The sequence below is a fragment of the Bactrocera latifrons genome, unplaced genomic scaffold (genome assembly GCF_001853355.1).
Source record: "Bactrocera latifrons isolate USDA-ARS-PBARC rearing strain unplaced genomic scaffold, ASM185335v1 scaffold_47, whole genome shotgun sequence".
Lineage (NCBI taxonomy): Eukaryota > Metazoa > Arthropoda > Insecta > Diptera > Tephritidae > Bactrocera > Bactrocera latifrons.
The window spans coordinates 777,430-795,533 of NW_017537123.1; the positions used below are offsets into that span (position 1 = coordinate 777,430).

The 18,104-nt window shown below is 40.8% G+C and overlaps 2 protein-coding genes across 3 annotated transcripts in view; both read left to right on the plus strand.

The window, feature by feature from the left end:
- Positions 1 to 13,826, plus strand: part of LOC108973334 (putative mediator of RNA polymerase II transcription subunit 26) — a 28,386-nt gene extending 14,560 nt beyond the window's left edge. Inside the window, exons 3-6 of one of the 2 annotated variants that reach the window (XM_018940551.1) lie at positions 9,306 to 9,672; positions 9,746 to 12,178; positions 12,212 to 13,088; positions 13,171 to 13,826. In XM_018940551.1, the coding sequence (XP_018796096.1) occupies positions 9,306 to 9,672; positions 9,746 to 12,178; positions 12,212 to 13,088; positions 13,171 to 13,363 (3,870 nt within the window). In that variant the 3' untranslated portion in view covers positions 13,364 to 13,826. Of the gene's footprint in view, positions 1 to 9,305; positions 9,673 to 9,745; positions 13,089 to 13,170 lie in introns of both variants that reach the window. The other variant, XM_018940550.1, reaches the window with a different exon arrangement.
- A 2,570-nt stretch (positions 13,827 to 16,396) lies between these two features.
- Positions 16,397 to 17,778, plus strand: LOC108973203 (putative gustatory receptor 2a). The gene is made up of 4 exons (XM_018940270.1): positions 16,397 to 16,409; positions 16,454 to 17,325; positions 17,394 to 17,564; positions 17,634 to 17,778. Exons 1-4 carry the CDS (start codon positions 16,397 to 16,399, stop codon positions 17,715 to 17,717), a joined length of 1,140 nt encoding a protein of 379 aa, XP_018795815.1. The 3' UTR covers positions 17,718 to 17,778.
- The last annotated feature ends 326 nt before the right edge of the window (positions 17,779 to 18,104 follow it).

Genomic DNA, 18,104 nt, shown 5'->3' on the forward strand with positions numbered 1-18,104 from the left:
TGACCGCATTTTCGGTCGTGTGTGTGTGAGCTCAGCACGGTGTTCGCCCGAATTGGAAATGCGAGATTAGCGTGTTTGCTTCAAGTAATAATTTAATTATAGTTGGTTAGTTACGTCACATGATACACACACCAGCGCATTAGTGTTTGGTAAATTTATGTGTGACTGTGGCATTAGGCTCCTAAAAGCCGAATATAAACCAGTTCATGTTTCTTTAGAGATTTCGTACAGTTATCAAGCAATTAAGTTAATAACTGATTTTTCTCGATTTTAAGGATCAATTACGAAACAAAAATGCGAGGTTTTTGCAACTAATTTCAGGAAGTTGGTAATTTGTGGGAAAATAAATAATAAACTATATTTATACTTTTTTCAATTAATACGAGGAGACCTTACCGTAATTGAGTACAAAAAATACATTAGTGTAGTCGAAAAATATTGGGATGTCGAAGAAGTCTTTTCGTATTTTCTCACTGGATTTTGTTGCAGTCGTATATCTACAGTGCTACCATTGTGTCATACCATATAGTGCTGGAAAGACGAGCATTTAAGCTTCATTCAACCAAAACCAAAATAAATTCAAGTAAAGTTGAAGAAAAGTTACAGCTGTTCAAAAATTAGTAAACATAATGAAGAAATTAGGTATATTTTAAAATTTTTCTATAAAAAAGGGAAGAATGTCCCGCAAGCCTCCAATAAAATTTGTGAAGTTTACGGAGCCAATAATGTATCAGTTTGGGTAGCACAACAATGGTTCGCTCGCTTCCGTTCTGAAAATTTCGATATGAAAGATGCACCTTGCTCTGGTTGACCTATCGTTGAGAAAGTCGATGACATTATGGAAAAGATCGACGAGGATCGACCGTCACATAAGCACTAACAAAGCCAGGATTGACGCCTCGAAAGATGATGCTGAGTGTTTGGTGGGATTGGAAAGGAATCATGCACTATGAGCTGCTTTAGCCTTATCGAACAGTTGATTTTCCATTTTACTATCAACAACTGATGAGAATTGATCAACAGAAAGGCCTCCGCCTTCATTTTTGATGACTCGGTAAAAACTGGGAAAGCTTGGCTAGGAAGTTTTGATGCATCAGCCATATAGCCATGACCTTGTAAGATCGGACTATCATTTGTTTTGGTCAATGCAGAACTCTCTTAAACGAGTAAATTCAGCTTCAAGAGAAGTCTGTGAAAATTACTTGTTGCAATTTTTCGCCGAGAAATCGGAAAACTGTTACACTGATGTCAAAATGTCTCTTGTGGAAAAATGGAGAAAAGTGTTCGACCAAAATGGTACATATTTGGTTCATTAAAAAACACTTCTTATATATAAAAAAAAAATAAGTTTGCAAAAATGTTATGGATATGCTTGCAATCAACTCAGAATAAAATTCACGAAGCTCAAATTCTTCAATTAATAAACACAATTTTGCGGATCCCAAATGTTGGTTATCCGCTTAAAATCGCATAATTTTACAGTGCCTGTGAATATACAATTGGTACTCAGTCCTACGAATACTATATAAGCGCGTCTTATAAATTATTGCTTTTGCTTAAAAAAAAAAAATTAAAGATTAAGGAAAAAGATGAGGAACATAACCGATAACCTGAAATTGCACTAAAGTGAAGTATTTGGCAGATAAAATAAATACGTACACACATATGCACATATATACACTCACAGTCGATGTACATACTCCCTGTAGAGGCTGACTACAACCACTCACCGGTTTGGCAGGCATGCGATGAGTCGGTCCAAGCAGATTGGCAACTTGCAGGTTTTCATGCGGCATGTGGCAAGTTGCCGAGCAGCTTCTTCAGCAAAAGCATCGAAAATGAAAACGAAAACGAAAAGTGAAAAAACACAACAAAAACAAGTAATCAGACACTTGAACCGCTGAATGCATAATCGAGTGGCATTGCGTGGAGGAAAAGTGTCGGCTAGAAAGTGAAACGGCCGTGCGAGAGTGTCATATACATGCATGTGTGTGTGTATGTGGTGGTGCTGTCACAAAGAAATGCTCTGCTGGGCGTTTATTAGCTTAAATTAAGTCAATCATAACTGTGGCCTGTTGCATGCGGAAAATTTGGCGTGTCACCAGTTGGAGTAGGCACTACGAGTTGTAACGGAAATTGCGCCAACTTGAAGTAACGGTCGCTGCAATAATTAATCACGGACAGGTGCAACCATTTCTGATTGCAAACGTGTGGCTAAGTATTTCCAGTTTGTACATATGTATGTACGCATGTAATAGCGATTTTCGAAAGCAGTTTTCGAAATGTCGGAATTGTTATTTTTTCGGAATTCATTACTGTCAAAAATATTTCTCGCATAACAAAAGCAATCATAAATTCAATATTTCCTCATATTTTGTTTTTGTAGTCGTTGAAAGCCTCTTTGGAGACGGTTTCATGACTTGCGACAAATGCAATTTAGAACAAAAGTCTAACAAATGTGGAAAAAAGCAAGAAAACCAAAACAAAATTACAAACACAACAACAACAACAACAATAGGTAACTGCATTAGTGGCTGTCGTAAGATACACAAGCAAAAGTACCAGTGGCATCACACGGCATCTATCGGCATTTGGCGCCTCACGTCGAACAACAACAACAGCTCGCTGTGATCTTCCGTGCCGCTATTTAACTGCACTCAATTGTACATAGATTATGAACAGCTGGCAATCAACAATGAGTTCATGGCATGCAATGAGTCGCGTAAGCGTTCAACACACACCGCTGCCAGCCACCGGTTTGCACCTCCAATTCACCAAGTCGTGTGTAAACGCTGTAACTTTGGTTTGCTTGCACCGTCGCTGCCACCGCCTCGAGCTCGATTCCCATCTCATTTGATGGTGCTACTGCTCTTGTTGTTGCTGTTGCATGCGGTTATAATGCGCTGTTGATATGCTAAGACGCTTTGACATGGTCTCTGCGCTGGTGGCATTCAAGCTGCGACTTCAACTTCGCTTTTCAGCGCATGCACGCGCTTCCTCCTTGTCTCCCGCCGCCCGCCGGTGCCTTCCTTATCAACGAAATTTGCAGGCACTTCGCAGTTATGCATTCGCAACTTCTGTTGTGGCAATTGGCTTCTTGCGCGCTCGTTGCCTCTATCTAATGCCGTTGCGTCAGCCGAGTTTGCGAATCTTCAGCCGCGGACCGCCCCCCATGCGTCTGCAATTCTGTTTTTTGCGTGCATTCGCTTGCAACAATTGTTGTTGTCATGTTTGTTGTTTTACAAGTGATTATGCTACTGTCTGTAGCTTCGTCAGTCTTCGCACAGTTAGCAGTTGCTTTGGTAACAGTTGCAGCTAACTACAGTTACTCGAAGGTGAAGTTAAAGTGGGACTAAAATGCGCAAAATGACTGCATTTTTTCGAGTATAATCATAATTAAAGTATTTTATAATCATTAAGAACTGTTATATAGTCGTCGACGGTCTCTTCTCTTCACTTTTAGTTTACTCAAAACCAAATGACTTTTAAATTTCATTTTCAATATTTTTGCACAAATAGCAATTATTTGATATTTTCAGACGGCATCCCATAAGCTTGAAGAAAGCTGAATAAGATTTTTAAAGTATGTGGTCTTGGCAGTGAGTTCGAAACCCATACTAAAGGATGAAAGAGGCCCCTGAAAACGACTTCGGTCCCTCCCTTTGACATTCCCATTGATTTGATGTTTTGAATTAACAATATAAAATGCGACGTAACATCTTTTCAGCCTTTAACTGAACCTGTTATGCAATCTATTTGTTTGTTTCAAACTCGTTTATTGCTATACATTTGATACTTGTATAACCTCAAACACATTTGGCCAACTATTTTATTGATCGTTTGGTAATAATTTACATAAAATATTTACCGCTATACATTATTGTTATGACTGAACTTTTTACTTTCCATTCGCTTACATTTTCATCGAAGTCGAGCGACGAAAACGGAATAGCGTTACAAAATTACAAAGTTAGGAGACGAGAGTTGGTTACGACGTCTTATTTCACGTGTTAATTAGTCGCTGGACAAACAAGTCATCCACGGCAGCATTTGCATGTACATTGGCTTCGCATAAATGTGAATATTATGCGCATACAAGGTTATGTAGTGGAAACACTCTGTGTGCAAAAACATGGTTCGATACCTACGATTAGCTTGGCACTCAGCTCTAACGTTTACATGCACACCCACAGATATACAAATACCATAATTTATGGGGGCCAGTCTGTCCATGAGTCATTGGCAGCCGGATGGCAGGCGGCGGCGGATTGGGGCACTCCAGGCTTGTGTCAATGGCACTCTGCCAGCCGCTCCACAACACGCAGCTTTAATTTTCGAGTTGATTTTCGAATGCCTTCCCCACCCAATAGCCTATATCGATGAATCCTTGTGCCCGCTCAGGAGATATCTGTTTACATTTCCAATAGAGGCATTTTGTTATTAAATCGTTATCTAAGTAGAAGTGGTTTGGTTATCTTCATGTGGCTCACATGACTTGTGCTAAATGTAATCAAGTAATTGAACGGCATAATGCGAACTAAAATTACGTAGCAGTTTACACGTTCATAATGTAATGAAACTCAGAAGCTATGTATCTGTGCGCACACATTTGTCCATTGCCGGAGCTGCGGTCTTCGTGCGCCATCGCCGGGGTTTGTCACAGTGACACGAAAACATCGTGAGCTTCCACAACAAGTGGCACCACACACCTACCACTCGCGATGCACCGCAAATAACTGCGGGCAGTCAGGCTGAGTGGACCCGCGTGAGAATGACACCTTTACTTCACGACCAGCGTCTAGTTAAATGTTAAAGTTTAAGCTTTCTGATATTCTTCTCAGGAAAAGGATAGACTCGTACATTTGCTCAGAAGACCATGGACTAATCGCAAGAAAAAGAAAACTAATAAAATAAATACGAAACAGATTTGTCAATTGTTTACTCAGTACTCTTTTTTGGTAAAAATTTTTATTATCTGCACAACATTAGTATGCTATAAGAGAAGGCCCGCTTCTTCAGAAGACCCATATAAGAAACTTTAACTAAGATTTTGAGTCTTCGATTCCTGCTGATACAGAAAATAGTATTTGAAAAGTAGATGTTTGAAATAGTTTGCTTAGTTTGCACTTAAACCTTCTCTCCTAAGTCAAAATGTAGCGAAACCGAACATTTTTCTGTGTTTCAGTTTTAGTATCAGTGACTGTACGGATATCATCTATTTAGCCTCTTTGATTCCTTTTGAACATTTTAGTCTTATTTGTTTAGAAAATAATATGCTATGAACAGAACATGATTAAGGTTCGTTTCCTCTTTGCCGGTTTGCCCGGTCTGTAAGGGTTTGAAGAACTTAAAACACACCCAAAGGGCCTTTGGTCGAATTGAAGCTGTGTATGTGTGCAACCGAACAAGTTGTAAATGTGCCAATGACGTCTGAAACGAGTGTCAGCGAGCTAATTTTCGGTTGCACAAATTCGACCCACACACATAAATATTTAGATACTCTAACTCGACGGCATTGTTCAATCGCGCTACTTTTATTGTCTCTACTCTTTGAAAAGTCACCGATCTCATGAATTATGCAGCTGACGACCAGTTTAATTAGTTTTGCTTTATTTTCTCGTCTTTTCTAGTTCACAGCTTACCGAAGTGCAACTGAAAGCGAATGGAAATGAGTGTCTGTCCGCCTGTCTGTATATATACGAACTAGTCCCTCAGTTTTTAAGATATCCTTTTGAAATTTTTCAAACGTCATTTTCTCTTCAAGAAGCTGCTCATTTGTCAGAACTGCCGRTWTMGGACCACTATAACATATAGCTGCCATACAAACTGAACAATCGGAATCAACTTCTTGTATGGAAAACTTTCACATTTAACAAGATATATTCACGAAATTTGGTGCAGATTATTTTTTAAGGCAACAATTTAATCTCCGAAGAAATTCTTCAGATCGGTTGACTATAGCATATAGCTGCCATAGAAACTGAATGATCGGAATCAAATGCTTGCATGGGAAGCTTCCTCATTTGACRATATATCTTCACGAAATTTGGAATGAGTTATTGTTCATATAAAAAATGTAATATCAGAAGAAATTGTTCAGATCAGCTCACTATAGCATATAGCTGCCATACAAACCGAACGATCGGAATCAAGGGCTTGTGTGGAAAACTTTCACATTTGACGTGGTATCTTTGACATGGCTTATTGCTTAAGGTAATAATATAATCTCCGAAAGAATTGTTCAGATCGGATTACTAGAACATATAGCTTCCATACAAACTGAACACATAGTTACTAAAAGAAATACACCTGTGAAGGGTATATTAGGTTCGGTGCAGCCAAAGTTAACGTTCTTTCTTGTTAATTTAACATTTTAAAGATATCAGTTAGAGGTTATGCCAGTGAGGTTACGCAATCGCTTGGATACTGACAAATTAGCAATTCATTATTGTTTGACGTGAGCTTAGGAGAGATTTGCCGTTAATTAGCAGTAATGCGGAAATGCGATAACACGAAAGAAGCCAACAATATGCATATTCAAGACTTCTACAACCAAGAAAAACCCGTTATTAATTAATAAAGTCAACGCCCAAGAAAAAAAAAAAAACACTCAGCAGAATGCAGAGCGTGAAGAGAACAACAACAATACTGAAGCGGCAATTTTTTCCCCCAAAAACTGACCTAGGCATCCATAACTAAAGCAGAAGTGTATAAAGAGCCAGAAACGAATGAGTGTATTTATAGAAATGTGCAAACAACAACAACGCGATGAAAGAAATAAAATTAAATAACAGTTGTAAAAGCGTTGACGCCTCCACCGAGTAGGCCGGATTGAGCGAATTCACTCGCAGACCAAAAAAGTGATGAAACATTTGCATAAATGCGTAATGTGTGTGTGTGAACAACAATGAGAGAAAGTTGCAGATGGCTGCCAAGAAATCAGCAATATACCAAGCAACCATTTGTTGTTGTGGGCGAAATGCGATTGCCTCAACAAATTAACAAGCAGCGGTGTCATAGCGTTAAGATCCGCCGTCCGCATTTCTGCGGTAGCGCTGACAGTAGCAAGACGAATGCAATACACAACCACACGCACGCACACACTCACATTGTGAAATTCATAATACCAACAACAATGCATTTACAAAATTCCTTTTTGAATTTCGAATATGAACAAAGCGGGTGGGCCATAGTATGCGGCGAGAGGGGACGGAGACACGCATAAATATTATGAAGAATTGCCAGCAAATGTAAATATCGTGAGTAAACAAACGACGAAACCAAAAGACAATGAGACAAGTGGCGCAAGTTGGCAACCATACATACATATATACCCATAAATGCCAGCGAGAAGTACTCGGTGGTAAATTTCACAGATTTTTAGCTTCAATAAAATTGTTTTATCAAATTGAAAGAGCCAAAATGTGCGCCTGTCTCGGATAACTGAGGAGCCGTAGTTGGGAGAAGCTTCAAATTACTCAGGTAATTTAGAATTCATTTATCTGTTGACTTTGTCACAGTTAACGCTCGTTACGTAATCAACCGATGCCGGTGGTCACTGGGTCAAAAAGGTGGTCGGAAAGTGAAAATAATTCAGTTGGTCTTTGTAGGCTCGAAAACTACCAAACCAAAGCGCATCGAAATCAAGGGCCATATAAGCCCTTACATCCATGAATCCATGAAAACACCGTATTTACCGTTAATTTTGGTTGAAACTCAGAATTTAGCAAATTAGATTAAACAGAAAACTAGATCAATTCTGTCGAGGGAGCGGAGATTTCCCTAAACCGACTTTAATCCCATTTAATTGACATTAGAGTAAATCTTGGAATGTTGACCCCTTGACTGGTATACATATGTATCTGTAACTGTTTGCAACAGTTGTTTTGCTTACATAACTGTTGTTACATATACGGCACATGCTTTTTATGTGTACTTATGTGTAGGTACATTGTTTAAAAAATATTTTCTCGTTTATCATTTCATACTTAGCCCTAATTTTATTGTTGTGCTTTTGCTTTGTTGTTGTTGTTGAATTGCAAACAATGAAAAGCAGCAAAAGAGTCATAACAGTCAAATTAAAACGTTTATAAGCGACATTTGGAGCGTGTGCTATTCATTTGTGTCGCGCGTGAGGAATTGCGCGGAAAGGGCCTTTTGGCGCAATAAAATGAAGCGATAAGTGACGCAAGATGGACTGTTACAGACAAGCCAGCTGCACAAGACACATCTGCGAACATACCTACCTATCCATAGCGGATTGCGTGGCCTTCACGTGTGTGGCTCCTATTAGGCCATTATCATGTCGGTTGTCCGCATCGTCGTAAAGTCAATTTGCTCAATTTTGTCGTGAAAAACTGATACCTCGCCAAACAACTGCAATGGCGTCAAGCGAATATCTGTGAGGGATGAACCTTTCCCTTGTGGTCACAAAAATAACAGTTGGAGAAAAGAGAATGTTTCAGGGATGGGCTCATTAGGTTACCCTCTAATATCACAGTTCTAAATAAGATATTAAAGAATATGTCATACCAGCGAATTCTCATCTGGTCTTGGCACAGATTCGTCAATATTATTCCGATTCCTCATGGGTTAAAGATCCTTCCAAATAAAAATTGTTTATATTTTTTTTTTCAATAACCTAATTCCATGCAAACCAATTCGTCTTTGGGAGCTGAGCGCCGCCAAGAAACACACAGCACAAATAAGAGGCGAAGTGTGTGAAGATATCAAGCAAACTAATTGCTACTCGACTTGTGTGTAAACATTTATCGTCTAGCCTATAATTCAACGCATTTTGATTAATGATTGCTGGTCGCTTTCATTTCGCTTCGTTTTCAGATTAAACGGCGATTAACAGCAATTTTTCATAGTTAACAAATTCATTTAATTGCAATCGCAATTATATTCGATATTTAAGCCTTTGGCGAAAATGCTGGCGTTCGGCCAAGTCGATTGTATGCGATGTCATTTGTTACTTGTGTGTCTTTTTGAGATTTCAAATTCCCTTTCGCTTTCCACGCGATCGTCTGAGGCAGGCGAATATTGTTACGCAACTCGGTAATGCGTTCACGTAATGGCTTTCCTGCGCAAATTAGCAGATTAAGTGAATTCGTTGGCAAATTTTTAATTCGATGCTCTGCTGTCTTAAAGTAATTTACTTCTTTCAAAGAGTATCGTAGGCAACCTAAGAAAGGTGGCTAGCTGTAGCACATCACATTTAATAACAATTGCTTAAAGTACTATGATCCAAAATATATTGTTTTGTGTTGTGGAAACTAATTTTAACCTTCTGACCATTGCAGTTAATCGGGATTTCAATATCCATAGCAACAGCCCTGGCCGCACCCGACGGACCCGATGCCAAACAACGTGCCAAGGCGACAACGACAGCCAAGACCACTGGCACTCCAAAGGCCGTAGAGAGCGGAAATGCAAAAACCGCAGCCAAAACATTAGCGAAGCCTGCCACCGTAGCACGTGAATCAAAAGCTCTCAAGACATCAACGAGTACCACGAACGCCAGCGATAAGCGCGGAAAGCGAACACTTTATGACTTCGAAAATGCCGGCTACCTCTATCCGGAAATCGCAAGTCGACGCGCTGGTTACGAGAATGATGGGCAGGCTTATTATCCGCAAAGTGGCTATTACAACGGACAAGATGCAATTGGTGAGTGGGAGTTGAAGGAGTACTATGAAAACCTAGACACTGATCCTTTTATTTGATATTTGTTTCTTTTCAGCACAATTCCCAAACAACTATATTGGACCTCACTACTATCCACAATATTTGGAAGCGCCCGAGCCGATTATCGAGATCATCATAAAGGATTCAAATGAAACGCTGCCTGAGCCCGAACCGCAACCCATTGTCACCAAGAAAAAGAAGGAGAAAGTTCATGTTTTCTATGTGAACTACAAGAAAGACCAAAACAACAAATTGCATTTGGAAAGTCCCATCGCCTCACTCAACAACGACGACAACGAAGAAGAAGAGGAGGAAGAGGAGGTTGTTCACTACCCTGTACCTGCGACACCAGCTCCGCCAGTTAAGACCACAACGCTGCGCACTATCATCCACCCCGATTCGGAGAAATATCACAGCAATAGTGGCATTCATGTAACCTTCGGATCCGAGGACAAGTATCAGGCGGGACACCAGCTTGAGGAACATGACGCCGAAAGCGTACAGAGCCAAGTGGTTGCCATACCTGTCGGAAGTGGCGCACAGACCGGCAGCTTCAAGACAGACGCTTACAATACCCGATCCGACTTCGGCGCTAGCGCTCACAGCCCGCAGCAAGCTGGAGCTAATCAACTATTTACAGGCCACTTCCAACAGGCACATCCGCAACAGCAACAACAACAACAACAATCACAGCATCAGTACCAACAGCATCAGAAACAACAATTGCCACTGCAACAAATCGGAAATTACTTCCGTCCACCAGCCGCCCTTGTCCAACAGCCATCTGCGAATTTCTATCAAAAGCAGCAACAATCACAATACCAAAACCAACAGCAACAGCAACAAACCCAACAGTTGCAACAACAACAGCGCCCTCAATTTAGCTCATCGCCTAAAAATGTGGCAAATCCAAAACCACCACCGCCACTATCTCAGCAACCCTTGCCGACTTTGCAACAGTTACCGCAACTGCAGGCACAATTCCGTAAAACTTTTGGGGCTTCCAGTTCCACACAAGGCCACTTTTACTCTAATTACAATCAGCAATATCAGCAACAACCCAGTAATCAGCAACAATCCTTCTTCAGCAGTCTAATTCAGAAACCCGCACCCGCTTCGCCGAAGCAATCGGTGGTTTTTCCTACCGCACCACCCAAAACTCAAGAGTTGCCTTCCCGCCAATTGGGCTTACCTTATCAACCAGTTAAGTTCCGTCCGACACTTCCAGCGCAACCCCACATTAAGCAAGTTCCCATACCGGCCAAATTGGAGAACACGAATTATCAAAATTATCACCAACCACAACCACACTTTCAGTTCAATCGCCAGCCCCAGTATGTGCAACAGCCGACCTTCTCATTACCCTCACCGCAGACGACACAATCCAGCAGCAACAATGGCAATTACTTTAAACAGACGTCTCAACAATCACACTCCCACTCTCAGTTGCTCACTCAAAAATTGGCCTCCAGCCGCTTTCAACCACAGCAACCACAACAAGCACAACAGTCCCACCAGCAGCCTCTGCAACAGGTTCAGCAACAGCATCAAGAACAGAACCAACAAAAGACTCATCAACAGTCTTATCAACAGAACCAGCAACAGACACAGCAGCAGTCATATCAAACATTGCAGAAGAATCGACAACAAAGCCAGAATCAAGCTTACCATAGTCAACAAAGCAGTTTACCAAGCCCCAGCAGCCCCACCACTGCCTCATTGCAGTCGACGTCGGACCCAATTAGATCCATTCATAACTACTTCGGAGTACAAGCTTCCAAGGAAACTGAACTTCTTAAGTCCATACCGAAATATGAGCAGCACATAACTGAGACTATCGAGACTCCAATTGGCGGCGGCGCCAGCACCAATGGGCAATACAATGGCTTTGGTGGTTTTGGCTCCCAAACACAAAATCAGGTATTGCACGACATACCAGCGCCTCATTTGGGACCCACGCCGGCGCCAAATACAGCGCAACAATCGTATCAACAACAACAGCAATCCAGCTCAAGCTTTGCCAGTGGTAGTTCGATAAATACCCATTACCTCACAGCGGCAGCTTTGCAATCGGTAAAAAATCAACAACAACAGCAGCAGCAACAGCAACAATTCAGTAATTTTGTAACCGCACAGAATGGCAAACATTCCGCCTATTCGACGACGACGCCAGCTCCTCCACAGTATGCACAAACCACAGACGGCGAGAAGATCATGATTATAACGCCTTTACCACCGACGGCATACAATCAATATCGCACCACTCAGTACCAGCAGGAACCAAGTGCTACACAAGTGATTGCCAGTTTACCCTCATTGCAGACACAGTCAGCCACTAACTTCGTTCAGCAACCAAGGCAATCTGGTGTCGGTAGTTTGATCTCCTCAACCGTTTCCAACGCTGCTGCTAGCGGTTCATCCCAATTTGGTGTATCGACCTTCCACTCTGATGTCTTCAAAGAATTAGAACAGCGTCGCAATCAAGAAAAGTCCGCTGCTAGCCAATTTAGTTTTGGCTCACAGTCGGCATCAAGCAATGACAAGCCCTACCTACCCGCCATAGCAGTCAGTGCCAGTAACTCCAATTACGGTTCAGTCTCCACCGCAAGCAGCAGCACTCCCACTCCACCGATCACACATAATACTGACGCTACCAAAAATGAAGCTAAAGCCTCGCAAACACTCCTTCAATTGCCCGACGAGGTTCCCGACGACTTGCGGCAACAGCTGCTCTCATCCGGTATTCTCAACAACGCTGACATTTCCGTCTTGGACTACGATAAGGTAGGAGACGTCGCTTTGGAGAATCTACCCGCCGAGCATCTGCAGCACTTTTATGGAGCTGGTGGAGCAGCACAGATCTCCGCTTCGAAAAAAGTCGTCACGGTGGTCAAGCCGAATGGCGATAAGGTTTCGCTTAGCGAAAAAGATATTGAGCGCGTCAAGCAGTCGAATGCATTGCCTCACAAACAAGGTGTAGATGTGAAAGTGGTGCATTTCGATGCAGAAAACGAGAAGAGCGTTTCGGAGAAGTACATTAAGACCGATGCTACCGTTGTGCCACCTGTTGACTTAGCGGAACGTCAGTACAATCGCTATTTACCGCTTAAAATTAACGGTGCCCAGTTCCCTTTGCCTGATAGTGAGGAGTTGCGCGACAAGAAGATCGTGAGTGTTGTGGTTCTGGCTCCAGTTGAGGCACAACCACCCGCTAATGATAGCACTGAACGCCGTAATGAACGCGATGCCGCAACTGATGATAAGGAAGTGAAATTCATTGGTGGTGACCTTATCAAGACTTTGGTTAAGAAGCCTACAAAAGAGAATTTCAAGCGTTGGCTAGAAAAAGAAGCGCGAACGGATGTGGAACAGCAATCCGTGGTCCTACTAGTGGCGAAGTAAGTAAAACAACCAATACAAGTCGGTGCAATTTTCGACAATTCTTTATTTTCGATATCTTTATTTATATTCTTGAAATAGATCCAGCGATGAAGCGGAGCAGGAGATCTTCATGTACGACATATCAACGGGAGCAGTGAATAAATTGAATGGCGAACTGTCGAGTGCTTTCGTGAATGTGGCTGAGGAGAATGCCAGTTCAGAAGATTTGGAGCACGCTTCAACCTTGGACCCCAGCGTACTGGAGACCATGATGCAAAAGAGTCGAAGATGAGCGACAAGCGCTGCTTTCAAATGTGCCACCCAAATGTGCGATAATGCCATTTAAATAAATACATTTTCAAAACACTATCTGCCTGAGGAAAAAGCTAAAGCGACTCGTTAGAAGTCAAACCAAGCTCTTTAGAAAGCGGTTGCAAACGTCACTTACGAAATATAATATGCGGGGGATCTCACGCGATCTTCCTATGACTTACTTATGCTATTCTATAAGCTACCTTCGCCATCACTTCGTCCTTACTATCTTCATAATCTTCCGTTTTCTTCCGTTATCATTATTTTTTTTTCCTGGTAACGGTTCGCTGTGTTGCTCTTATTTCTTTTTCTCTGTCGGAAATAAGTACACGATTCGCTGGAATCTATGAAGTTTCCTGCTCTTCGGCTACTCTTCAACTTTTGTATAAATTTTATATTCTTTATTTAATTAATTATAGTAAATTTTTATACGATAAATATTTTTGTACATATGAAAATTAAAATTAATAATGAAAGAGAACTATATATGTACTGTCTCTTATACACATCTAGATGTGTATAAGAGACAGTTTTTATACGATAAATATTTTTGTACATATGAAAATTAAAATTAATAATGAAAGAGAACTATATATGTATGTTATGTAGTCTAAAAACTGTTAATAAAAATTACAAAACCAAATTTTTCGTCTTTCGAAATTCTTCAGGTTTCATATGAAAATGGGGCATGGTGGATAGAATGCGTAAGACACAACGAAACTAATAAAACCATAAAAAAGTTAACATATTTCCTTACTGGGTCGAATGTAACGGTAATAAAAGTTGATTCGTGCGTTAATTACAACAAATAATTAGTGCAAAGCGAAACGCAACCGTGTGTAATTCACCACGAAATTAAAGTTATCAAAGGGAAACGAATTAATTGAAAACAAATATTGAAGTGGCCTCGGAGTCGATGAGAGGAACTTTCAACTTCACAAAAGGGGTTTCGAGTGTCACAAATGCCTTATTTTCTATGCAAGAAGAAGCGCTTGTTTAAAATATATATATTTTCTTACAAAAAAAAAAATCTGAAACACAGTGGCTTTTCTGTAAGAACTGTCTTCTGCGCAACTATCAACGATTATGGAAACATTTTCACAATTTAACTTGCCTTGGCACCTCTGAGCTAAATCATTGTTCCGATCCAGATTTTCATACATATTATTTTCGCTCGCTCCCAACCTAGTATTGAGTTCACCTGAAGGCAATCGTGTGATTTGAACGAGGCTTTAGGACATGCCTCTACATATCCAGTGACCTAATTATTCGGAAAACAACCGATAATCACTCGTTAGTTCGATGCGAATTTAATGAGAGACGCTGCAACATTATCTTGTCAACAATAAACTCCATTGGACGCTCATTGTCTCTTTGAATATAAATATGTAAATTAGCTCGATATCCCACAAAAAAGGCTTATAAGATTTGACCGTTGTGTTATTATCGTATTTGATATGCTTATGGCTATGCTATGCTTTAAACCCGTTATCATTCAATATAAATGTTTGTATGAGCGTTTAGAACTATGCAAATAAAGGCAATAACTAATTAGCTGCAACGTGCGGAGCCACGGACTGCCAATCAACACGCTGCATTGGGTAAATAATAAAATTTATAGATGGTAGTTGTACTTCATTCCATCGCGGTGGCTAACCCGTGTGCTGTACGTACATATGTGCTTGAGTGTATTTGTGATGATTTTCTGCACTCCCGACTAGTTAGTCCTTGGAAGATTGTGCGTCCTTGATGAGTGTATTTATATATTTTTCTTCCCACATGCAACACTACCACAACTTAAGTAAATATGGTACATAAACATTATACGCTATTTGAATACCCCCATCTATAAAGCAGAAGAGCTCGCGGACATACCTACATACGTACGCGCAGATGGCATACCCATTTTCCGCCACCCATTTGTCCTGCAATAAAATTAATTACAAATTCAAACGAGTGTGTTTGCGATAAGGTCAGTGCCACTTAACGCACGACAAAGAGATAGGGATACTCGTCATTTGGCTAGTTAGAAGTTGGCGCTTCGCGTGAAGATATCGTTCCGGCAGACACGGAATACCGTTTCGGAAGTATATCAGCCTATCGTCTTTTGGTTTTGTGAATTTTGTGTTGCCTAAGAAATGTCAAAGTTTTCGTCGTGTTTTCGCGCGGTGCATACATTCTTAATGGGTAATTTTCATTGCCACGAGTTCGCTTACATCATTTATCCCTTCGGCCGCATATACAAGCTCCTGGGATTCGCACCAATTCAGTTGCGTCGCGGAGAAGTCTTGCGCAATGGCTGTGACCGAAAATTTCAATGGGACATCAAAGCCTGGATATGCAGCTGCCTCAATATAATGATTTACACAAGTGAATATTGAAAGTGCTTCTTTTTTCATTGAAATAGTGTGAAGTGGCTGAATTTATAATCAGTTCAAGGTGTATGTATATCATGCATACGGAAGGCAGGTCATGAAATTTTTTAGAGATCCCTAGTAAGGAACCCTAAATACTCCCATTGACTCACTAATTTTTTGGAGATCACTTCCACCTTGTTTAAAAAAAGACATCTGTGATGTAAACGGAAAATTTTAAAAAGTATGATTCAATTCTCATATAGTCTAGGCATGGAAGCAGTAGTCTCAAAAGTATCGAAGTCTTCAGAAACTCCGAAAAGTATGTGGGAAACATTTTCTTAACACATTTAATTAAAGAACGTATAAATTTGATTTCTAAAAATTAGTCGATGGATTAGAATTAATTGCTAAATCGTTGTCTACCATTTCTTGACAGGTAATTTTAAGTACAGAGAAAAAAGAGCAAAAAGTGATGGAAGACCGACAAACCCCTGAGTCATGTTCAGCGAAGTTAAAAAAATAAAACTCTCCTGAAGGCTTCCAAAGAGATTATAATGTAGAGAATCTATTCAAAACTAACATAAGTGTATTGTAGCGGGAGGGGATTACTGTTAAGGAGATGAAATGGACAAAATTCACCCTTCAAATTGTTCAGAATGCATATGCCAAGTTAATGATTCATTTTATTCTCTAATTTATCGTGAAACCTCTAGTGGGCTTCTGCTTAGGCATTCTTCGACTGCGGGCAGTACCTTATAAACATGGTGATGGCATTTCACGACTGACCAGCTGGGCACAAGTTTTCACACTGTTCGGTCTCGGTATCATCGCCTGGGTCACTGCTTGGACCCACATGGACGAGCAGTGCCGATTGCATGCGCTCATCACTAGAATTGATCAGCATCTTCGTGAAATAGACGACATACAATTTGACTATAAATCGCTGCGAAGACGACTCTTTTGGCAATTGGGTTTGCAACTGTTGATCGCATTTCCGTTGTCGATGGTGAATTGCATCATCATTTTGCCCAATGAAATGGCATTCTCCCCATTTTCGACCTGCTACATATTCATTTGTTTCATGCCCATCAGTGTTCTCATCTTCAAGCAGTTCCAATTCTACAATCTAATGCATGTCTTGAAAACAAAATTCGACTTGATCAATAAGAAACTGAGCAAATTCAACCGAGATACATGTTTCATCAGCGAGCGGAGGCATATAGTGACGGTGCGAAGAAGTAACTCGGTCAGTGAGGTGCCTCTGACCGCTGTGCCGACGGCTTCACAGAAAGCCGACATGATGAACGAGGAACCGAAGGCTGACCTCTTGCATAAGCTGTTGACCATTTATTCAAATGTTAGTGATGGCATCGACTTGGTGCTGCGCATCTTCGGGTGGCATCTGCTCTTTCTCACCGCCGTTTCCTTTGGCGTAATCACCGTCCAAAGTTATAATTTGTTCTCTCTGATAAGTCATTCTTTGGTGATATCCACCTATCACGTTGTATTCATTGTGTCTTGGATCCTGGTGCAGGTCATGGCATTCGCAGTGAATATCTTAATATGCGGAAAGACATCAAGAGTGGTGAGAGGAATTCCTTAAATATGTATTTTAATTAGAGAGCGCACCCTGTACAAATATTTAACTTTCAGATGGAGACGACTATTTCGATTTTGCACAAAATTCGCCTGTCTTCAAATGAGACCCCAAACGCCTGTGTCTTCTACCAAATTCTGCAGATTTTCTCGATGGAAGTCTTGCAGAGGAAACGAAATTTTAACGCAGCGGGCTTCTTCGACATGGACTACAAGCTGATCACATCGGTGAGTGTTGTTGTTGTATTACTGAATAAGAGTGTTGCATAGTTAGTTTCTCTCCTCATCTTCTTTCAGATTATTGCATCGGCTACCACTTATCTGGTCATTATAATCCAATTCCATTTGACTAATATACCGGATTGCCATTTCCCCAAATAAAAATTGTGTCAAGCACTGATGTTCAAGTTGCTGTGAAAAGGCCACACCCGCTGAGGATAGAATCGAGTTCCTGGAGCACAGAATAGATGTTTCTGTAACTCCTAATGCCACATTTAAGTGTTTAATTTCTTAAATGTTATGTTATCTTGAATAAACACGAAAAAGTTAAATTTCAATTAAGTGTAAGCAGACAATGTGAGTTGAGCTTTTCCTTGCATTCAAGTGCTTAAATGTTGCGCGACCGGGCAAAAAGCTCTTCATTCAAAAGCTTTGGTGTTTGCCTTGAGTAATAAGGCCTACTGCAGTGGTTTTCAAACTGTGGTGGTGTTAGCTAACACTTGCATTTCCGCTGATTCTTCATCTCTCCGTTTTCAAATTGTGATTGGT